Raw genomic sequence first — 24,838 nt, forward strand, 5'->3', positions numbered from 1 at the left:
TCCTGGTGATCTGTATGTTATTTTATGTATGAGCGGCATTCACTATTCTGCTGGTGGGGTCACTACATTACTGATCCTGAGTTACATCCTGTATTATACTCCAGAGCTGCACTCACTATTCTGCTGGTGGGGTCACTGTGTACATACATTACTGATTCTGAGTTATTATAATCCCACAATGCATTGCTCTTTATAGAACTCCCATGAACCTTGATAGTAGAAAATGGAGATAGGACCCTCCCAGCATGCTCTGGTTCGTCTGAACACTCCGCATTTCTTAGCGATAGCTGAAGAAGTTGGATGTAGCCCTAGGGAGTCCTGGTGAACATGGATACATCCTGTGGCCTATTTTCCAGGCAGCTTCAGGCTCCTTTTACACACACAGATTATCTGACATGTTTTAAAGCCTTAGGGTGGGTTTACACTAGGGAATTCTCGCGGATAAACTCTGCGGAATTCCGCTGTCTAGCCGCGCGGCTTTCCGCGGAATCCACAGATACCATTCTATGGGCCGGCTTAGTCCGCTATCCGCTGAAAGAACTGAAATGTCAGTTCTTTCGGCGGAATACGCCGGCCCATAGATTGGTGTCTATGGAGCCGGCGGAAAGGCCCGCGGCCGTACTGCGGAATTCCGCAGAGTTTATCAGCGAGAACTCCGTAGTGTGAACCCACTCTAAGCCAGGAATAAGTTTGAAAACTGAAGAAATCTCAGACTTATCAGTGTGTGTAAAAGGAACCTTTAGGGCTGCATTCAACTTTAGCCACCAGGTAATCAAATTCAGAGCGTTGGGATGAACCTCAAGAGAGCGCCCTCTACTGGCGGAAGGCGTAATGCTGCCCCTGGACATGAGTGATTTACGAGGCTGAGGGCCCGTGGCTCCTGGCCTGGAGACGAGGTGCTGTGTCTGGAAGAAAGTGGCCGTGTTTTTCCAACACTGGATAACCCCTTTAAAGCGACTCTACCCATAATCTAACCCCCCCCCCCCCCCCCCCCCAAACCGCTTGTACCTTTTGGATAGCTGTTTTTAATCCAGGATCGTCATGGGGTCCGTTTGGCAGGTGATGAAGTTATTGTCCTAGAAAACATCTTTTTTTTTTTTTTTTTTTTTTTTTTTTTTTTTAGGGTAGCTTTACACACACTGTATCCGCAGCAGAATTGATCTAATCTACTGAACACTGCATCAGATCTGCACCATCAAATCTGTTGTGAATCCTGTATGTGTGAATGAACCCTTAAAGGGGTTGTGCAGCGAAAATCTTTTTCTTTTAAATTAACAGATATTAGAAAGTTATATAGATTTATAATTTTACTTCTGTTAAAAAAATCTGAAGTCTTCCCTTACTCATTAGCTGCTGTATGTCCTGCAGGAAATGTTTTTTCAGTTTGAAACAGTGCTCTCTGCTGACATCGCTGTCCGAGACAGGAACTGTTCAGAGCAGGAGAGTTTTTTTCTATGGGGATTCATAGAAAACAGAGACAGTTTCGGAAAGACATGTCAGCAGAGAGCACTGTATCAGACTAAAAATAAAACATTTCCTGCAGGACATACAGCAGCTAATGAGTATGGGAAGACTTGAGATTTTTTAATAGAAGTAAATTACAAATCTATATAACTCTGATATCAGTTGATTTGAAAGAGATTTTCGCTGGACAACCCCTTCAAACTTGCAGCCCTGTGTCAAATTGTGGTGGCCTAGAGGACCCATGCCCTAGGTTTGCACCATCTCTCTGCCCCTTCTCCCCGCTCTCTTAACCATTAGGAGTGCTCCTAGAACAATTTCTGCTATTAATCACCTGTGTGAACACTGCACATGAGCTGGATCGTTGAGGCATCTGTGCAGTGTTCAGACAAGTGAAGAATAGGAAAAATCCTACCCAGTGGCATGCATAATAGTGAGCAGGGACGTCTTACCCATTGGGCATGGTAGGCGGCTGCCTGGGGGCCCTTGCGTCCTAGGGGGCCCCTGCCCGCTGTGACAGCGGGCAGGGGCCCCCTAGGACGCAAGGGTCCCCGGACAGCTGCCTCCCATGCCCAATGGGTAAGACTGCCCTGCGTGCCCCCCCATCCCCTTCTCTTGCGACCGCAAGCACTTTCTTGCTTGCGGTCGCAAGAGGAAGTCCGGCCCCGGCTGATGCGTCGCTCCCCGGGGGATTCTCCGGGAGCGCACGCATCAGGAACACTGAGCTTCCGGATGTGTGCGCTCCCGGAGAATCCCCCGGGGAGTGACGCATCAGCCAGGGGCATAAGAGGAGAGGAAGCAGCGACGGGGGAGCGCTGGTAGGTGAGTTGGGTGTTTGTTTTTTTTATTTGCTTTGCAGGGGGGAGCCAGCTATAAGGGGGGAATACGGGGGAGGGGGAGCCATCTAGAAGGGGGGAATACGGGGGAGCCATCTATAAGGGGGAATACAGGGGGGAGCCATCTATAGGGGGGATACGGGGGGGAGCCAGCTATAGGGGGGGATACAGGGGGAGCCATCTATAGGGGGGGGATACAGGGGGGAGCCATCTATAGGGGGGGGGGCTACAGGGGCGAGCCATCTATACAAGAGGGGGGAGCCATCTATAGGGGGGGGGGCTACAGGGGCGAGCCATCTATACAAGAGGGGGGGGCTACAGGGGCGAGCCATCTATACAAGAGGGGGGGATACAGGGGGGAGCCATCTATACAAGAGAGGGGGGGATACAGGGGGGAGCCATCTATACAAGAGAGGGGGGGATACAGGGGGGAGCCATCTATACTAGGGGGGGATACAGGGGCGAGCCATCTATACAAGAGAGGGGGGGATACAGGGGGGCCATCTATAGGGGGGGGATACAGGGGGAGCCATCTATACTAGGGGGGGATACAGGGGCGAGCCATCTATACAAGAGAGGGGGGGATACAGGGGGGAGCCATCTATATGAGGGGGGGGGGATACAGGGGGGAGCCATCTATATGAGGGGGGGTGATACAGGGGGGAGCCATCTATATGAGGGGGGGTGATACAGGGGGGAGCCATCTATATGAGGGGGGGGGATACAGGGGGGAGCCATCTATAAGGGGGGTATACGGGGGAGCCATCTATAAGGGGGGTATACGGGGGGGGAGCCATCTATACAGGGGGGGGGATACAGGGGGGAGCCATCTATAAGGGGGGTATACGGGGGAGCCATCTATAAGGGGGGTATACGGGGGGGGAGCCAACTATACAGGGGGGGGATACAGGGGGGAGCCATCTATAAGGGGGTAATACAGGGGGGAGCCATCTATAAGGGGGGTATACGGGGGGGGAGCCATCTATACAGGGGGGGGATACAGGGGGGAGCCATCTATAAGGGGGGTATACGGGGGAGCCATCTATAAGGGGGGTATACGGGGGGGGAGCCAACTATACAGGGGGGGGATACAGGGGGGAGCCATCTATAAGGGGGTAATACAGGGGGGAGCCATCTATAAGGGGGTAATACAGGGGGAGCCATCTGTAAGGGGGGGATACAGGGGGGAGCCATCTATCAGGGGGTAATACAGGGGGGAGCCATCTATAAGGGGGTAATACAGGGGGAGCCATCTATAAGGGGGTAGTACAGGGGGGGAGCCATCTATAAGGGGGGGATACAGGGGGAGCCATCTATACAGGGGGAGCCATCTATACGGGGGGGATACAGGGGGGGGAATACAGGGGGAAGCCATCTATAAGGGGGTAATACAGATGTGCAGTGTGTATAGAGATGAGGATGGTGACAGAGTGTGGAGCCTAATATGTCTGTCTGGCAGATTCTGTGGATTCGTGGCTCGGAGAAGTTCTCATAATGGCACAGGGCAAATGGAAAAGAAGATGAAAAGGGAAGAACTCCGATCAGAGAAGACGTCCCATGTAAGTCACTTAATGTATCTGCACTGTAATGTATATGGTGTACAGAACCTGTGTAGAGCTGGGTACCTCTATATGACTGGATGAGGTGATAGTGATCTGTGTATAGTGGATTAGTCAGTAGCAGCGGTGGTGTTAGTCAGTATGCGGTGGTAATATTTGTTGCTTGTTATCTGTCATATATATAGAGAAGGGCAAAACAACATGTCTCATATAGGGAATACGGGGGAGCCATCTATAGGGGGGGATACAGGGGGGAGCCATCTATAGGGGGGATACAGGGGGAGCCATCTATAGGGGGGGATACAGGGGGAGCCATCTATAGGGGGGATACAGGGGGGAGCCATCTATACTAGGGGGGGATACAGGGGCGAGCCATCTATACAAGAGAGGGGGGGATACAGGGGGGAACCATCTATATGAGGGGGGGATACAGGGGGGGAGCCATCTATATGAGGGGGGGGGTGATACAGGGGGGAGCCATCTATAGGGGGGATACAGGGGGGAGCCATCTATAGGGGGGATACAGGGGGGAGCCATCTATAGGGGGGGATACAGGGAGGAGCCATCTATATGAGGGGGGGATACAGGGGGGAGCCATCTATATGAGGGGGGGTGATACAGGGGGAGCTATCTATAGGGGGATACAGGGGGGAGCCATCTATATGAGGGGGGGGGATACAGGGGAGAGCCATCTATAAGGGGGTAATACAGGGGGGAGCCATCTATAGGGGGGGATACAGGTGGGAGCCATCTATATGAGGGGGGGGATACAGGGGGGAGCCATCTATAGGGGGGGATACAGGGGGAAGCCATCTATAGGGGGGGATACAGGTGGGAGCCATCTATATGAGGGGGGGGGGGATACAGGGGGAAGCCATCTATAGGGGGGATACAGGGGGGAGCCATCTATAGGGGGGGATACAGGTGGGAGCCATCTATATGAGGGGGGGGGGATACAGGGGGAAGCCATCTATAGGGGGGGATACAGGTGGGAGCCATCTATATGAGGGGGGGGGATACAGGGGGGAGCCATCTATAGGGGGGATACAGGGGGAAGCCATCTATAGGGGGGGATACAGGGGGGAGCCATCTATAGGGGGGATACAGGGGGGAGCCATCTATACTAGGGGGGATACAGGGGGGAGCCATCTATACAAGAGAGGGGGGATACAGGGGGAAGCCATCTATACGAGGGGGGGATACAGGGGGAGCCATCTATAGGGGGGGATACAGGTGGGAGCCATCTATATAAGGGGGGGGATACAGGGGGGAGCCATCTATAGGGGGGGGATACAGGGGGGAGCCATCTATACGAGGGGGGGGGAACAGGGGGGAACCATCTATAGGGGGGGGATACAGGGGGGAGCCATCTATACGAGGGGGGGGGATACAGGGGGGAGCCATCTATACGAGGGGAATACGGGGGAGCCATCTATACGAGGGGAATACGGGGGAGCCATCTATAGGGGGGGATACAGGGGGGAGCCATCTATAAGGGGGGAATACGGGGGAGCCATCTATACGGGGGGATACAGGGGGGAGCCATCTATACAGGGGGGGGGATACAGGGGGGAGCCATCTATAAGGGGGTAATACAGGGGGGAGCCATCTATAAGGGGGTAATACAGGGGGAGCCATCTATAAGGGGGGGATACAGGGGGGAGCCATCTATAAGGGGGTAATACAGGGGGGAGCCATCTATAAGGGGGTAATACAGGGGGAGCCATCTATAAGGGGGTAATACAGGAGGGGAGCCATCTATAAGGGGGGGATACAGGGGGAGCCATCTATACGGGGGAATACAGGAGGAGCCATCTATACGGGGGGGATACAGGGGGAGCCATCTATAAGGGGGGGATACAGGGGGGAGCCATCTATAAGGGGGGGGGGAATACAGGGGGAAGCCATCTATAAGGGGGTAATACAGGGGGAGCCATCTATAAGGGGCCAATACAGATGTGCAGTGTGTAGAGAGATGAGGATGGTGACAGAGTGTGGAGCCTAATATGTCTGTCTGGCAGATTCTGTGGATTCGTGGCTCGGGGAAGTTCTCATAACGGCACAGGGCAAATGGAAAAGAAGATGAAAAGGGAAGAACTCCGATCAGAGAAGACGTCCCATGTGAGTCACTTGATGTATCTGCACTGTAATGTATATGGTGTACAGAACCTGTGTAGAGCTGGGTACCTCTATATGACTGGATGAGGTGATAGTGATCTGTGTACAGTGGATTAGTCAGTAGCAGCGGTGGTAATATTTGTTGCTTGTTATCTGTCATATATATAGAGAAGGGCAAAACAACATGTCTCATATAGACAGAGGGGCAACAACATGACTATTATATTATATATGAACCATGTTGTTTCCCTGTATTCTGTATACAGGGAAACAACATGGTTCATATATAATATAATAGTCATGTTGTTGCCCCTCTGTATATATGAGACATGTTGTTTTGCCCTTCTCTATATATAAGCCATGTTGTTTCCCTGTATATTGTATTATACAGTATACATACAGGGAGACAACATGGTTCTCATATATAATAGTCATGTTGTTGCCCCTCTGTATATATGAGACATGTTGCACTGGTGTGACAATAAACCCTGCAGATTGCTGTTGGAAGTGCTGTCTCCATTGCGTTTTTTGGATACTTTAAAGCCAACCTGGTCTGGTTTGGTGCGGCACGCACGCACGGTTATGTTTTGTTTTTGCGCTGCTGAAAGACTGTGTTGTGAATTAAAGTTTATGTTAACAATAATTTGTATTTTTTATTGTACGTAAATGTACTGGCTAGGGGCGGGGTTGCAAAGATGGGGGGGTTTTGATGGCGGGGGCTGGGGCCCAATTCGAACCTCTGCCCAGGGGCCCATAATGCTGTTAAGACGGCCCTGGGTGCAAGCCTAGGACATAGGTACTCTAGGCCACGCCAATTAGACACAGGGCCTAAAAGTTGTTTTTTGAAGACACAAACTGCATCACCTGCCGAACGGCCCCCAGGACAGATCTTGGATTAAAAGCAGCTATCTGTGTATTTTTTATGTTCTTTTTTTTCCTCCCTCCCCTTTGTACCTGCAAGGATCAGACCAACCTGTAAATTAGTCGTATATAGGTACCCACAAGCTGGAGCCCCTCACCAAGTGGTTTAGCCTCCACGCTGTAGATATGTGAGGCTTTGGACTATCAGCTTTTGGACAGACTCCTGAATATATGTGCACCACCCCTGTTCCTATGTTATTAGTGCTATATCAATCGCGGATGTCCTATCCTTGTTGCCTGTTTCTCTTTATTCCATTGTATACTGTACAACTTGTAACTACCATGTTATTTGCTTTATCTCCAATAAAAAGAGATTTGGTATAAAAAAAAAAAAAAGCAGCTATCTGGCGGTACAAGCAGTTTGAGGGGGCAGATTGTGAGTCGCTTTAAAGGCTATCTGGAATTCCAAGCTATCTGAAATTCCAGATGCCCCCATGGTGTTTTATGGGGGCATCGTGATAAAAAGTCTGGATAGATTTTCCTGAAACATGAAGGGGGCCATAATAGGGGCCTTTCTTATCTATCTGGAGATGCGCTATAGGGAAAAGTGTATTGGGTATTGTATTCATAGAATTTAGTGTAATTTGGTCCCATTGCCCCAGGTGTACAACATCCCACCCCATCCAATGCAGTCTGCTCTTACAAGCTGATAAAAGCACAGTGCTGTAATAGGAGGCTCCACTATAACAAGTCTCTATGATGAGACGTATTATAGGGAAGTGAGAGTATGTAGGAACCACAGCAACATTACACAGCAGGTTCGCTGAGGGCAGGGACTAAACCTCATCTGGTATTGGTACAAAGACTGTGCCTGCCGGCAGCTTCATAGGATGGGTGCCCATGGCTTAGCAGCTGAATGCCACCCTTATATCACCAAGCACAATGCCAAGCGTCAGGTAGAAGGGCGTAAAGCCACCATCACTGGACTCTGGAGCAGAGGAGATGTGTTGTGTCTAGTGGGTGAGGTTTGTTGGAGGGGGATGGTACTATGGGGGTGGACCTCCTTGAGGGTCGTTCATGGCTTAGTTCTTATGTGCATAATTGTCACTTCCAGCTTTGTGGAAACAGTTTGGGCCTTTTTGTTTCCTCCATGATCGTGTCCAGCGAGGTCCATAGAGACATGGAGGAAGGAGTCTGTGGTGTGGTGGTGGTGGTGGGGGGGGGGATGATTGGCCGCATAGAGCCCAGACTCCAACCCCATCCAACCCCATATTAAAGGGAAGCTCCATTGGACTTGTTTTTTTTTAAGCAACTTACATTTAAATTAAAAAAAAAAAAAACTCCCCTGCCCTGATCCCACAGGCTGCGGATTTTAAAAGAGCTGGACCCTGCAGGACCTGGAGCCAGTCAGGCTACAAAACCATCATTAATGAAGTGCAGATCTCCTTGTTTAAACGGCGAATGCAACATTTTTTCTTTTCTGTTGTGGAGCCTTATTGCAGCATTAATTATTTTCATCTTCTTGGTTTGATCCCTGAGGCTCCGACCACTTGGATCTCCTCCGAGACTTTGAAATCTTTTTCTCAGACCTGTCATATGTGACCCTGCACTATAGAGGGTTATCAGGTTATGTCTTGTCCAGTTCCACCCTGAGGACATGTTCAAACAACGTAAAACAATGGCCGTTGTTTTTAGTGTCAAACAATGGCTGCTGTTTAAGATGTTCTTCCGGCAAATAATGCTTTATCAGCCACAGGAACATAGCCTTTCTGTGTTCTCAATCCACTCCTGGTTTTGGCTGCAATATATTGAGAAATCTACTAAGACACGGCCTATATGTCAGTATATCCTTTGCAAACGCCTTTTTGACGTGCGCCTATCTAGTTTTTGCAAAACTACATCTTGTTGGTTGTCTGGGAATGCTGGGAGTTGTAGTTTTGCAACTGCTGCAAGGGAATGCTGGGAGTTGTAGTTTTGCAACAGCTAGAAAGCCACAGGTTGGACATCGCTACCCTATGCTATAATTTGAGCTTTTATTAGCATGTAGCAGCCGAGAACAGAAGCCACAGGCAGGAAACAGTTATACAGCTATACACACTGATGCCTCTTAGAGGATAACTTTACTTTTATTAGACATTTACTGGCCGGTGCTCCACCCAGCTTTACTTATATACAAGTGCCCTTATTAAATATGGCCGCCACATCTACCCGGTCATGTGACGAGCGCACGCATTATACGTCACTCAAGGATTCTAGCGACTGGCGGGCCTGTCATGCTCCTGATTGGCTGATTTTAGACGTCAATCACATCCTCTTCCTGTCACGGTTACGTTCTTGCGGATCGGCCAGCTATTGGCTCTTCGTGCTGTCAATCTTGGGTGGTGCTCGCTGCGATTGGTTGAGGAGGCGGGTGCTTGACACGTCACAGCTGATCGGACGGGTGGAAGCAGCGGGATAGAGCGGACGGTAAGTAGGTCCTTACCGGGGGCGGAATGCGACCCTGAGCGCCTGTTTCGCAGAGAGGAGTCGCTGTGCTGCCCGGTCCAGTAGGAATCTCTCCTCTGGAAAGAGAACTCGCATTTAGGGTGTTTCCCGCCTGGGTGTCACATGACGTCACTGAAAGAGCGCATGACGTCATGGGAGGGTCTGATATACGTAATGGACGGGATTTAGTGGCTCAAAGCGATGAGGAGTGGTCGTTTAGAAGTGTATAATGTTATACTGACATCGTGCCGTGTTAGTGACGTCATGACGTATGGGCGGGGCTATAAATCAAGAGGGAAGTAGCAGAAATTACATTGTTATATTACATTAGCTGTCCTCCAGCAGCACCAGCAGAATAGTGAGTGCAGCTCCGGAGCATAATACAGGATCAGTAATGTATGTACACAGTGACCCCACCAGCAGAATAGTGAGTGCAGCTCTGGAGTATAATACAGGATCAGTAATGTATGTACACAGTGACCCCACCAGCAGAATAGTGAGTGCAGCTCTGGAGTATAATACAGGATCAGTAATGTATGTACACAGTGACCCCACCAGCAGAATAGTGAGTGCAGTTCTGGAGTATAATACAGGATGTAAGTCAGGATCAGTACAGGATCAGTAATGTATGTACACAGTGACCCCACCAGCAGAATAGTGAGTGCAGCTCTGGGGTATAATACAGGAAACAATCCTGACACCAGGGTCTTTGCAGTAATCCATGGAGATGTATGGTGACTGGTAGGGATGAGTGAATTGCTAAGCTCCTTTCCCTGCTGCTCCACCCCGGGTGCTGGGGAAAAGATGGATACAATCCTGGGAAACTTCTCCCAGTTTCCCAGGATTGTATCCAGCTTTTCTCCAGCACCCGGGGTGGAGCGGCAGGGAGAGGGTATCCAGCTTTTCCCCAGCACCCGGGGTGGAGCTGCAGGGAGAGGAGAGGGTATCCAGCTTTTCCCCAGCACCCGGGGTGGAGCTGCAGGGAGAGGAGAGGGTATCCAGCTTTTCCCCAGCACCCGGGGTGGAGCGGCAGGGAGAGGAGAGGGTATCCAGCTTTTCCCCAGCACCTGGGGTGGAGCGGCAGGGAGAGGGTATCCAGCTTTTCCCCAGCACCCGGGGTGGAGCGGCAGGGAGAGGGTATCCAGCTTTTCCCCAGCACCCGGGGTGGAGCTGCAGGGAGAGGAGAGGGTATCCAGCTTTTCCCCAGCTCCCGGGGTGGAGCGGCAGGGAGAGGAGACGGTATCCAGCTTTTCCCTAGCACCCGGGGTGGAGCGGCAGGGAGAGGGTATCCAGCTTTTCCCCAGCACCTGGGGTGGAGCGGCAGGGAGAGGGTATCCAGCTTTTCCCCAGCACCCGGGGTGGAGCGGCAGGGAGAGGAGAGGGTATCCAGCTTTTCCCCAGCACCCGGGGTGGAGCTGCAGGGAGAGGAGAGGGTATCCAGCTTTTCCCCAGCACCCGGGGTGGAGCGGCAGGGAGAGGAGAGGGTATCCAGCTTTTCCCTAGCACCCGGGGTGGAGCGGCAGGGAGAGGGTATCCAGCTTTTCCCCAGCACCTGGGGTGGAGCGGCAGGGAGAGGAGAGGGTATCCAGCTTTTCCCCAGCACCCGGGGTGGAGCTGCAGGGAGAGGAGAGGGTATCCAGCTTTTCCCCAGCTCCCGGGGTGGAGCAGCAGGGAGAGGAGACGGTATCCAGCTTTTCCCTAGCACCCGGGGTGGAGCGGCAGGGAGAGGGTATCCAGCTTTTCCCCAGCACCTGGGGTGGAGCGGCAGGGAGAGGGTATCCAGCTTTTCCCCAGCACCTGGGGTGGAGCGGCAGGGAGAGGGTATCCAGCTTTTCCCCAGCACCCGGGGTGGAGCGGCAGGGAGAGGAGAGGGTATCCAGCTTTTCCCCAGCACCCGGGGTGGAGCGGCAGGGAGAGGGTATCCAGCTTTTCCCCAGCACCCGGGGTGGAGCTGCAGGGAGAGGAGAGGGTATCCAGCTTTTCCCCAGCTCCCGGGGTGGAGCGGCAGGGAGAGGAGAGGGTATCCAGCTTTTCCCTAGCACCCGGGGTGGAGCGGCAGGGAGAGGGTATCCAGCTTTTCCCTAGCACCCGGGGTGGAGCGGCAGGGAGAGGAGAGGGTATCCAGCTTTTCCCTAGCACCCGGGGTGGAGCGGCAGGGAGAGGGTATCCAGCTTTTCCCTAGCTCCCGGGGTGGAGCGGCAGGGAGAGGAGAGGGTATCCAGCTTTTCCCCAGCACCCGGGGTGGAGCGGCAGGGAGAGGAGAGGGTATCCAGCTTTTCCACAGCACCCGGGGTGGAGCGGCAGGGAGAGGAGCAGCACTGAATGGCCGGCGGCATGATGAGCGGAGATGAAGCCCAGTGCTTCCATTTGCTTCGCTCAGCGCTCCGCTTCTCTCCAGTCAGCGGCAGCTGTGACATCCTCTTCCTTCTCTCCTCACAGAAATGGCTGCCATACGTAAGAAGCTTGTCATTGTTGGTGATGGGGCCTGCGGTAAGACCTGTCTGCTCATCGTCTTCAGTAAGGACCAGTTTCCTGAAGTCTATGTCCCCACCGTCTTTGAGAACTACGTGGCCGACATAGAGGTCGACTCCAAGCAGGTAACAATGGCCGTGAAGGTGGAAACAATACAGAAGAGCAGGAACATGGAGGGAGGAGGGGGCCGGGATTACATAATATATATATATATATATATATATATATATATATACACACACACTGAGAGACCCTTCCCAGCCCCTGGTGGCGTGCTTATTCACAACATAGTGGGATCCCATCCCTGTTACCAGAGCACATAAACTGAGACCCCACCAATGTGACCAGGGTGGGGGGATTCATGGCTACACTCGCTGGGTTATACCATTTAACAAAGTAGGAAGGGGGGCTGACAGCAGACTAATGCTTTGGTTTTTTTGCAGGTGGAGCTGGCTCTCTGGGATACCGCCGGTCAGGAGGACTATGATCGCCTCAGACCCCTGTCTTACCCCGATACTGACGTCATCCTCATGTGCTTCTCCATTGATAGTCCTGACAGTTTGGGTGAGTATCCAGAAATTAGCAATAAAGTCTCCAGTCTCTGCACCTCCTGCTCCCCTTCATAATCACTGCTGTCCCTGTCTTGTTCCCATTTGTTGTCCCATAGCGTGTAATTCCCATTGTGTCACCACCGGGGGGCAGTGCAGGCAGCTGAAGTTTTCTCTGTTTCTGTGGCTCGGATCCCCACTGAGGAGATAGATACAAGGGGCTGTAGTGGGGCTGCACAATAATGGCCTAGATCGATTAATTGCACATGTAGCCGCTGTAATGATAATTATGACACGCCCCTTTTGGACGCCACACCCACTTGCCTTGCCTAACTGGCAATATTTTGATTCAAAAAAGTTAAAGAAAAAAGTAACTCACTGAGTAGCAACCCAAGGCTGTGGCATTTAGTCTATTGCCATTATTATTATTTGTCATTATTAGGGGGTTAGCAGAGTATGACTATATTGGGAGCACGTAGGGATTGGAGGGCAGATAGGGGTGTATGACCATACAGGGAGCACATAGGGATTGGAGGGCAGATAGGGGTGTATGACCATACAGGGAGCACATAGGGATTGGAGGGCAGATAGGGGTGTATGACTATACAGGGAGCACATAGGGATTGGAGGGCAGATAGGGGTGTATGACCATACAGGGAGCACATAGGGATTGGAGGGCAGATAGGGGTGTATGACCATACAGGGAGCACATAGGGATTGGAGGGCAGATAGGGGTGTATGACCATACAGGGAGCACATAGGGATTGGAGGGCAGATAGGGGTGTATGACTATATTAGGAGCACATAGGGATTGGAGGGCAGATAGGGGTGTATGACCATACAGGGAGCACATAGGGATTGGAGGGCAGATAGGGGTGTATGACTATATTGGGAGCACATAGGGATTGGAGGGCAGATAGGGGTGTATGACTATACAGGGAGCACATAGGGATTGGAGGGCAGATAGGGGTGTATGACTATACAGGGAGCACATAGGGATTGGAGGGCAGATAGGGGTGTATGACTATACAGGGAGCACATAGGGATTGGAGGGCAGATAGGGGTGTATGACTATACAGGGAGCACATAGGGATTGGAGGGCAGATAGGGGTGTATTACCATACAGGGAGCACATAGGGATTGGAGGGCAGATAGGGGTGTATGACCATACAGGGAGCACATAGGGATTGGAGGGCAGATAGGGGTGTATGACCATACAGGGAGCACATAGGGATTGGAGGGCAGATAGGGGTGTATGACTATATTGGGAGAACATAGGGATTGGAGGGCAGATAGGGGTGTATGACTATATTGGGAGCACATAGGGATTGGAGGGCAGATAGGGGTGTATGACCATACAGGGAGCACATAGGGATTGGAGGGCAGATAGGGGTGTATGACCATACAGGGAGCACATAGGGATTGGAGGGCAGATAGGGGTGTATGACTATATTGGGAGAACATAGGGATTGGAGGGCAGATAGGGGTGTATGACTATATTGGGAGCACATAGGGATTGGAGGGCAGATAGGGGTGTATGACTATATTAGGAGCACATAGGGATTGGAGGGCAGATAGGGGTGTATGACCATACAGGGAGCACATAGGGATTGGAGGGCAGATAGGGGTGTATGACTATATTAGGAGCACATAGGGATTGGAGGGCAGATAGGGGTGTATGACCATACAGGGAGCACATAGGGATTGGAGGGCAGATAGGGGTGTATGACTATATTAGGAGCACATAGGGATTGGAGGGCAGATAGGGGTGTATGACCATACAGGGAGCACATAGGGATTGGAGGGCAGATAGGGGTGTATGACCATACAGGGAGCACATAGGGATTGGAGGGCAGATAGGGGTGTATGACTATATTAGGAGCACATAGGGATTGGAGGGCAGATAGGGGTGTATGACCATACAGGGAGCACATAGGGATTGGAGGGCAGATAGGGGTGTATGACTATATTAGGAGCACATAGGGATTGGAGGGCAGATAGGGGTGTATGACCATACAGGGAGCACATAGGGATTGGAGGGCAGATAGGGGTGTATGACTATATTAGGAGCACATAGGGATTGGAGGGCAGATAGGGGTGTATGACTATATTAGGAGCACATAGGGATTGGAGGGCAGATAGGGGTGTATGACCATACAGGGAGCACATAGGGATTGGAGGGCAGATAGGGGTGTATGACCATACAGGGAGCACATAGGGATTGGAGGGCAGATAGGGGTGTATGACTATATTGGGAGCACATAGGGATTGGAGGGCAGATAGGGGTGTATGACCATACAGGGAGCACATAGGGATTGGAGGGCAGATAGGGGTGTATGACTATATTAGGAGCACATAGGGATTGGAGGGCAGATAGGGGTGTATGACCATACAGGGAGCACATAGGGATTGGAGGGCAGATAGGGGTGTATGACCATACAGGGAGCACATAGGGATTGGAGGGCAGATAGGGGTGTATGACTATATTAGGAGCACATAGGGATTGGAGGGCAGATAGGGGTGTATGACCATACAGGGAGCACATAGGGATTGGAGGGCAGATAGGGGTGTATGACTATATTAGGAGCACATAGGGATTGGAGGGCAGATAGGGGTGTATGACTATACAGGGAGCACAAAGGGATCAGGGTATGATCAGACTATAAAGGGGGCACAAGTAGTGATGAGCGAATACTGTTCGATCGAATAGATATTCAATCGAATAGTAAGGTATTTGATTTATCGAATAGTTTGCCAAATATTCGATAAATATTCGACAAGCGTTCAAATCCCCCAGCTTCCGTTTTTTACCTCCAAGTGGTCGAATAGATGTTTTTCAATAATCTAATACATGTACCCATAGACTTTAATGGGATCGAATATTCGGGAGATATTCGTTCGAATATTTCACTCATCGCTCATCACTAGGCACAAGCTATGGACTATGACTATGGACTATGTCTCCTATAAACCAACCGACCCCTCAAATTGTCACAAAGCAAGCCTCCCCCACCCCCCCTTCCCATTCACGCCTGGACCCTCCTGCTCTGACGCACCGGGGTGCTCTGATGACGGGTGGGGGTGCTCTGATGACGGGTAGGGGTGCTCTGATGACTGGCCGGGTGGGTGGAGGGTACTTTAAAGACGTGCGGGGGGGGGGGGCAGGCAGGGTTGGTGTGCTCTCACCTGGACCCAGCTGCTCCTTCACCTGCTTCTCTGACACCGGCGTCCGGGGCAGGACAGTAACGTGTAGCGCTCAGGCCGTGTGGGGTTGGGGGGGGGGGGGGTTTGCCCTGTCACGGGACGGGTGCAGAGGGGCACTCTGACAGGTCGGGCAGCTCAGACCGAGAGATAGAAATATGCGGATCTGACACGCCGGACTAGGTGCAGGGGGTACCTCAGACAGGGAGATAGAAATATACCACAAATACTGCCCTGGTATTAACCGACACCAGAGACGGAATCGGTATTTTTGCAGTATATCGCCCAGCCATAGGCTGTAGTACTACATATGATCTACTGACAAGGAGCGGTTATGGCTCAGAGGATCCAGATCAGGGGTGTTAAACTGGCCGCCTCCAGCTGTTGCTTTATGCCAGCTTTGGCTGTCCGGGCATAATGGGAATTGTTGTGAAACAGCTGGAGAGCGGCAGTCTGACTCCCATGATCCATATCATCTGTGCATTGAATAGCATATGTGATAATGGCCGTCTGCTCTGTGTGACCAGCAGGGTCTCTGCCCTGGCAGGGCCTGACCCTGGAGTTGGTTGTTGATAGGCGCCTGATCCCTACACACCTATAGAGATTGTGGAAGGGTCTGAAATTGTAATTTTGTTTCCAGAAAACATCCCAGAGAAGTGGACCCCGGAGGTGAAGCATTTCTGCCCCAACGTGCCCATAATACTGGTAGGAAACAAGAAGGATCTGAGGAATGATGAGCACACCCGGCGTGAGCTGGCCAAGATGAAGCAGGTGGGTGCCCCGGGGGCTGCGCTCACCCCTGAGGGTCTCTTAGTGAGGAAAGGGAAGGCTGGTGCATTGGAGGGCCGGATTGTGTTCATACAGATGAAGGCACAAATTCCCCTTAAAGGGCTTATCCAGTTAGGTAAAGTACATGTGATGGGGAATGATCCCCCTCTTGGAGCCTAACTTGTCATTGGGTTATCTGTCTCCTTCCCCCAATTCTGAGCAGCTGCTTTCTGCTGAAGACACATAAAACTGTGTGTGAGCTGTTTTCTCCTTTATAAAACGGCTCATGTACACATTGTCCTTGGCCGCCTGTGTCTGCACTCTGTAGTGCTGGAAGGGTGACCTCACTGTGATTAATCCTACTGGCATGAGAGTGCAGAGACAGCCGCTAGGGACAATGTGTACATGAGCCGTCTTGGAAGGGAGCAAGGGGAGACAGAAAGAACAGATCACACACAGTTTTCTGTGTCTTTAGGACAAAGCTGCAGTTCAGAACTGGGGGAAGGAGACTAATAAGGTAATCACATCTATGGAAGGAATTGTTAGTCTCCAGGAGGGGGATGATTCCACATGTAGTTTACTCAAGCGGATAACCCCTTTATGGTCTGCAGAGTTCCCCTTTAAGCAATAGTCAGTGCTGGGGCACCCTGATCTGGTGTAAGATGGATCAGCAAGTGTCAGGCTGGGACACTGTAACCGTGTTGATGTTGTTTCTCCACTCAGGAGCCGGTGAAGCCAGAAGAGGGGCGGGATATGGCAAATAGGATCAGCGCCTTTGGCTACCTGGAATGCTCCGCTAAAACAAAGGACGGTGTGCGGGAAGTGTTTGAGATGGCGACAAGAGCCGCGTTACAGGCCAAGAGAGGACGCAAGAAGAACACGTGCAATCTCCTCTAAAGTGCAGCCGAACAGCAAAAGAAAGAGAACCCCCCCATTGCCCCCTCCCCTCCTTCCTCACGCATTCCGTCTGCTCCCCCCTCTGCCCACCGGGCTCCGGTCTGTGCCTTGGGCTGATGAGGGGCCCGTGATGAAGCTGGGCACCACTCCTTCTATGTCTGCCACACTGCCTTATTGCAAAGGACCTTCAGAAGAGGTCAGCGAGGGGGGAGATGACGCCAACACCTGCCGGACCTCCCCGCTAATCACGAGACGCGGACGGTCCCATCCAGGACCACAGTCCTTAGGATATTTACAAGATACCGTCGGGCTCAGGTGCCATGATTCTTAGGACTCTTGAAGGAGTTGGTGACATCTTTTGCAAGTTCTCAACATATTGGGGGGAGGGGGGGCGACGGGCAGTGCCATGTTCTCCGTGACCTCTCCGAAATAACCAGCGCTGGTTCAGGGGGTACACGGAAGCAGAATTTGGGGGATTTTATTCTGCTTCACAAAAACTGATCTTCCCTTTCTATATATACATATATATATGTCTGAGATGTTTGTACATGAGTGAGCTGGGCCGACTCATCCCAATCGGGCAACGCTCTCTTCAGCTATTGTGTGACTGCGACCCCTGCTGGGATCTGTAGTACCACAACAACTCAAGAGCCCCCGGGGAAGCTCTTCTCTGCCTTACAGACGGCTGTGATGTGGGCCAAGAGCTTCTTATGTCAGGATGGGGTTAAGAAACAGGAAAAGGAAGCGGTTTTGCAGAAGAGCGGAGCTCGGGGCGTTCGCTCTGATTGTTTCTGTGCCATATCATGTCTCCCCCCATCCGGCGTCTCCTGATGGTTGGGCCCGACAGTCGCTTTATTTTCTGTGTGTTTTAAAGATGTCTAATTTTATTCCTCTTTTAATTGTTGATATTTTCTTTTTTTTTTTTTTTTTTCCTCGAAGATTTACTGAATCCACCCTTTCTCAGCAAGCAGAATTTCACAATAAAACTGTGTAGTCATGTTTAGTAACTCGCCTCCTGACTCCTTATTATATTGTGGGTTCATTGTCTTATGTGGAGGGGGAAATAAGGCTTAAAGGGATACTGCGGTGAAAATCTTTTTCTATTAAATAAACTGGTTTCAGAAATTCTTCCAGTACTGTACTTATCAGCTGCTGTATGTTCTACAAGAATTGCGGTATTCTCTCCAGTATGACACAGTGCTCTCTGCTGCCATCTCTGTCCATGTCAGGAACTGTCCAGAGCAGCAGCAAATCCCCATAGAAAACCTCTCCTGCTATGGACAGAGGTGGCAGCAGAGAGCACTGTGTCACACTGGAAAGAATACACCACTTCCTGCAGGACATACAGCAGCTGATGACAATTCACACTATCTGAAGTTGATCTGAAAGGAAAATATTTTTGTCGGAGTACCTCTTTAAGAGGTGTGAGCCAGGAAGCAGAGTTATGAGGCAGCACAGTGGAGGGGCAGGGAACATTTGGCCCTCCAGCTATTACAAAACTACAATTCCCGCCAAGCAGGAATGATGGGAATTGTAGGTCCGCAGGTTCCCCATCCCTGGTGTAGAGGAAATAGATGATGTGTAGTTGTTCTGTATTCCAATGTGTTGTAGAGACAAGGTAGAAAATAGCACTGGTATATGCGAGCTCCACAGATGTCAATGGAAAAACCCAACAACATAGCTTAGAGACACAGATCTCTCATCTTATGAGCCAAAAAGGGAAAGGGTGCCTTGGATCCCTATGCTCTCAGCCCTACACCATCTCCAAAAAGCTAGTACTCCGCCTTTAAAATGCCTTGTCATTATAAAAAAAAAACAAAAAACTTTTGACATGCCAAAAGTTTTGATCACTCAGACTAATCTCTGAAACAGAAAGAAGCGTTCAGTTGTGTACTTCGCTCCCCTGTACCTGCTTTTAATCCAAGATCTGTCCTGGGGTCCGTTCAGCAAGTGATGCAGTTATTGTCCTAAAAAACAACTTTTAAACTTGCAGCCCCGTGCCCAATGGGCGTGGCCTAGATTCTGTATGTATTAGGCTGGCACACCCTCTCTGTCCCTCCTCATCATTACGAATGCCCCAGGCAGATTGTCTCCTATTCATCACCTGTGTCAGCACGGCACATGGGCTGGATCGTTAAGGCACCTGTGCAGTGTTTAGACAGGAGAAAATGTTCAGGTGGCATTCCTAATGATGAAGAGGGTGGGGAGGAGGTACGGAGGGGTGGTGCAAAGTTAGGGCACAGATTTAACAATTGTTAACAGTTGTTTTTTAGGACAATAACTACAACACCTGCCGAACAGACCCCAGGACAGATCTTGGAATAAAAGCAGCTATCCGAAGGTACAAGTGGTTTGGGGGGTCAGATTGTGGGTACAGAGTCGCTTTAAGCAATCTCCATTATAAGTAAAGAGCTCATCTCGTCCAGGGGTCCTTGTAGAGATGGGCTTTGCTGCTCCTGCTTATAGTTAGAGCAGTGGGGATCTGAGCTCTTAGGGGTCATTCACACAGTCCGTGCACGGTCTGTATATTTGTTCGTTCTGAACTTCAGAATTCATGATGATCCTGTCAGTGGCGAAACTATTTAAAGTCTTCCTACTACTGTAGTGACACAGCCGCGTAAAGATTTAGGCCATGTTCTCACACAGTATTTTGCAACCAAAACCAGGAATGAATTGAAAACACAGAAAGGCTACGTTCACACACTGTTGAAATTTAGTGAATGGCCGTCATTTCAAAACAACGCCCTCCCCCTTTTTTTTTTTTAATAGCAATTATTTGCCATGAAATTACGGCCTTCCACTCAATATCGACGGTGTGTGAACGTCGCCTTTCTGTGTTTGCAGTCCACTCCTGGTTTTTCTTTAAAAATTCTGCCCAAAATACTGTGTGGGAACAGAGCCTTAAACTGTTGTGGAGCTCACGGTATCAATATGAATGATGATGCCGGGAGTTGTGAGATTCTTTCCGTAGCTCATCGTCCATGCATGACTGTAATTGTGGGACGTGTGATCTTAAGACTTTTGATGTGTGAAATGTTTTCTTCTAAAATGAGCGGAAGACTTTATGAGACAAGTGAATGCATGAAGTATAAGCCGTTTATATGTGAATGGATAGATAACATGAACTTCCTATACCATGGATGGGGAACCCCGGCCCTCCAGCTGGTGCAGACCTACAATTCCCATCATGCTTTAGCTTTGGCAGTCCAGGCCCGATGTGAGTTGTAGTTTTGCAGCAGTCGGAGGGCTGCCCTCGTATAATTGGCTGCAGGGGTTCGGCTTCATGTCCTAATATGACTTTCTGCTGAACGATATATAATTCTGTCGGCTTCAAGCCTTCCGCAAACAGTGTAACCACTTCCTGCCGGCCCTGCGCTGTGTCATGATACTTCCCCATGTGGTGCACGCTGATGCTGGACATCACAGAACACTTCATGTATACCGATGTGACAGGACTGATGTCAGGCCGCTGTCAGACATCTGTAACATGGTCGTGTTTCACCTTTTCTGTTACAGCCTCATCCCCCACATTTTTACTAAACCGAATAGAAGCGTATGGTGATCTGTGGTCACTGAAGAGATTACCTCATGGCGACAGCCCTTTGCTTCATAAAAGGCTTTACTGCCCCTGCCGCGGCCCGGGGTGCTAAGGGGTTACGCAGCAGGTGGACTCTGGTGGTTTCTCTTGGGCACTTGTCATGGTGGCCAGGAGCGGTGTTACACGGACACACGGACGCTGGTAGTGGAAAGTGTAGAGCATGAGTTAGGTCGCATTCCGTGTTCCGCACAGAACACGGACGTAGAAGGCCTGTACCGCAGTCTGTTCCCCATGCTGCTGGGAGCAGGAGAACTGTACAGAGATGCGCAGCTCTGTCATCACAGCGCAGGGCATATCCGTACATTTCCCCCGCTCCCAGCAGCATATCAGAGATGCTGCCGTGCGGGGAACAGACTCTGGTGTTAAGTGTTTCTGTAGAGAATCCTCGTGCTCACGGTTAGAAAAGAACTGAATAGAAGATTGCCTTTTGCCAAACCACCCCAGCGACTGTCAGGTTTGGTAGCATGAGCCCCATTCTTGAACAACTGGGCGAAGCTAACCTCTCAAGACTTCAGGAGTAGGCCAGGCAGATATCAGTGGGATACTTCAGCCTAGGCTCTTTGTCCCACTGAGGATCAGTCCCTTGACTCTGTAGACTGTCCTGACTAGATAAGAAGGATCCCAGGCCTAGACAAGGTTGACGCAGGTGACAGCTAACCCACCTGGGATTAGCAGTGTATCTGTCTGGAAGGTCTCTCTGAAGGAAACTGTGTCTTTGTTGTTGTTCAGGATTTTTACCCATTGACTATGGTAGAGAGTATCTGCAAAGAGCGTCTGTTACTCTGGAGGATCTGTACTGTCCTGCATTACACAAGTAACCCTCTGATTTGAACATGAACTGTGAGAACTAGTATTTTCTGATGGCACATTCCCTTTAAGCAGATGCAGCATATACAGGAAGGAGAACTGTTTGGTCAGTGATGTCATGAACTATTTGTGAGAATGCATTACCACAACTGGCCACAAGAGGGACACAAAATATTGACTATGGCAAACTCGAGAGTTCTGTTCAACATACAATTTTCTTTCTTGTTTAATCATATTGTTATAGCCATACAAAACACAAACTACTGAGTTTACAAGATATATCTTTATTAATCACATTGTTAAATAAAAAGATTAAAAAAGAAAAAAAAAAACATACATTAAAATGACAGTGGATATCCTGTAGGGTGTATAAACTATAACAAAATCAAACACCTAGATTCCCACCAGAAAAGCACTTAGTAGGAATAAAGACAAATGTACACAATGAGTTACCAACTCAATCTCCCCCCCCAATGCGATCGCGGTGGGGAGATCCGTTGTAATGAGCCGGGCCGGGGCTCAGTGTCTGAATGATGCTGATCCTGGGTCAGCAATCTATTCAGATGGTCTGCAGCAGACCATTATAATAGAGCACCGATCTGATGGATCATTGCTCTATTATATACACAGCATTGATCTCAATGGGAGATCAGTGCTGTGTATATAGAAGTCCCCCAGGGGGATCAGTGCTGTGTATATAGAAGTCCCCCAGGGAGATCAGTGCTGTGTATATAGAAGTCCCCCAGGGGGATCAGTGCTGTGTATATAGAAGTCCCCCAGGGAGATCAGTGCTGTGTATATAGAAGTCCCCCAGGGAGATCAGTGCTGTGTATATAGAAGTCCCCCAGGGGGATCAGTGCTGTGTATATAGAAGTCCCCCAGGGGGATCAGTGCTGTGTATATAGAAGTCCCCCAGGGAGATCAGTGCTGTGTATATAGAAGTCCCCCAGGGGGATCAGTGCTGTGTATATAGAAGTCCCCCAGGGGGATCAGTGCTGTGTATATAGAAGTCCCCCAGGGAGATCAGTGCTGTGTATATAGAAGTCCCCCAGGGGGATCAGTGCTGTGTATATAGAAGTCCCCCAGGGAGATCAGTGCTGTGTATATAGAAGTCCCCCAGGGAGATCAGTGCTGTGTATATAGAAGTCCCCCAGGGGGATCAGTGCTGTGTATATAGAAGTCCCCCAGGGGGATCAGTGCTGTGTATATAGAAGTCCCCCAGGGAGATCAGTGCTGTGTATATAGAAGTCCCCCAGGGGGATCAGTGCTGTGTATATAGAAGTCCCCCTGAGGGCTTCTAATTACTGTATGTGAAAAAAAGAATTAATTGTTTTTATTAATAAAAAGCCCCCTCCCCTAATAAAAAGCCAAATCACCCCCCGTTTCCCATTTTATAAATAAAAATAAATAAACAAACATGTTTGCTATCGCCGCGTGCGTAATCGCCCGAACTATTAATTTATCACATTCCTGATCTCGCACGGTAAACGGAGTTAGCACAAAAAAATCCCAAAGTGCAAAATTGTGCATTTTTGGTGCATCAAATCCAGAAAAATTGTAATAAAAGTGATCAAAAAGTCGCATATGCGCAATCAAGATACCGATAGAAAGAACACATCATGGCGCAAAAAATGACACCTGACACAGCCCCATAGACCAAAGGATAAAAGCGCTATAAGCCTGGGAATGGAGCGATTTAAAGGAACATATATTTGTTAACAATGGTTTGAATTTTTTACAGGCCATCCGATACTAGAAAAGTTATACATGTTACATATAGTTTTAATCGTACCGACTTGAGGAACATATATAACAAATCAGTTTTTCCATAGGACACACGGCGTAAAAACAAATCCCCCCCAAAGAAAAAGAATTGTGTGTTTTTTCAATTTCACTGCGTATATAATTTTTTTCTGGTTTCGCAGCATATTTTATGCCGTCATTTAAGCCTGTCATTGCAAAGTACAATTAGTGACGCAAAAAATAAGGGCTCATGTGGGTCTCTAGGTGGAAAAATGCAAGTGCTATGGCCTTTTAAGCACAAGAAAATTAGCCTGGTCCTGAAGGGGTTAATTGTTTTCCCTTTTTTCTGCTGGATATTACCCACCACACCACTAGGTAGCGCTACCGGTAGTAGGTTTGTTCACCTTATGTCTTTGACATGCTGAGATTCATTAAGGCACACCGGTGAGTGCAACAGGTGAGCTGGATTTTTTACTCTAATTTTTGTATGTAAGGGCCCTTTTACACAGAAAGATTATCTGACAGATTATCTGCCAAAGATTTGAAGCCAAGGCCAGGACTGGATTTGAAAAGAGGAGAAATCTCAGGCTTTCCTGTATGACCTGATCTCTGTTTATAGTCTGTTCCTGGTTTTGGCTTTAAATCTTTGGCAGATAATCTTTCTGTGTAAAAGGGCCCTTAGACGTGTGAGACGGCAAAATGTTTTGCACTTTATACCTATGGAATAAATTTTATCTGTGGACTTTAATAAAGCATATGTTTTTATGGGATTGGCCTGGCTGTGGATCTCTCTCTTCTATTCATGCTTTGCTCATGCAGAGCACCGATCTGACAGTACACTGCAACACACCAGTATTTCAGTGAACTGTGTAAGACAGGCATGTCCAAACTTTTTTCGAAGAGTGCCAAATTTGATGAAGTGAACATGTGCGAGGGCCGACCATTTTGCTTGACATTCTTTGGACCATTAAAATGAATGCAAATAAACTTTTTTTTACAAAGTTTATTGAAAACGGTACACTTTTCATACTTAAAAAATCCCGGGGCACACCACCAGCCAAAATGGCACAAAATGACACTAAAACAGGACATATTATACATATAGTTAATAATATAGATTCTAAATGTATTTATACTCACTCAGTGTGAAACCTGGGCCTGTTTGATAAACACAAAAGGGATATCCCTGTTTCTCTCCCCCATCCCCATGTTTTTCTCCCCCCTGCTTCTCTCCCTTTTCTCCCCATCCCCATGTTTCTCCCCCATCCCCATGTTTCTCTCCCCCCTGCTTCTCCCCCATCCCCATTTTTCTCTCCCCCCTGCTTCTCCCCCATCCCCAGGTTTCTCTCCCCCCTGCTTCTCCCCCATCCCCATGTTTCTCTCCCCCCTGCTTCTCCCCATCCCCAGGTTTCTCTCCCCCCTGCTTCTCCCCCATCCCCATTTTTCTCTCCCCCCTGCTTCTCCCCATCCCCATGTTTCTCTCCC

General features: G+C 49.8%; 1 protein-coding gene across 1 annotated transcript; it reads left to right on the forward strand.

The window, feature by feature from the left end:
- The first annotated feature begins 9,202 nt into the window (after positions 1 to 9,202).
- LOC138766249 (transforming protein RhoA-like) lies at positions 9,203 to 18,212 on the forward strand. The gene is made up of 5 exons (XM_069943695.1): positions 9,203 to 9,301; positions 11,759 to 11,916; positions 12,235 to 12,355; positions 16,181 to 16,311; positions 17,032 to 18,212. Exons 2-5 carry the CDS (start codon positions 11,761 to 11,763, stop codon positions 17,203 to 17,205), a joined length of 582 nt encoding a protein of 193 aa, XP_069799796.1. The 5' UTR covers positions 9,203 to 9,301; positions 11,759 to 11,760; the 3' UTR covers positions 17,206 to 18,212.
- The last annotated feature ends 6,626 nt before the right edge of the window (positions 18,213 to 24,838 follow it).

The sequence above is a fragment of the Dendropsophus ebraccatus genome, chromosome 10 (assembly GCF_027789765.1).
Source record: "Dendropsophus ebraccatus isolate aDenEbr1 chromosome 10, aDenEbr1.pat, whole genome shotgun sequence".
In the NCBI taxonomy this organism is placed as follows: Eukaryota; Metazoa; Chordata; class Amphibia; order Anura; family Hylidae; genus Dendropsophus; species Dendropsophus ebraccatus.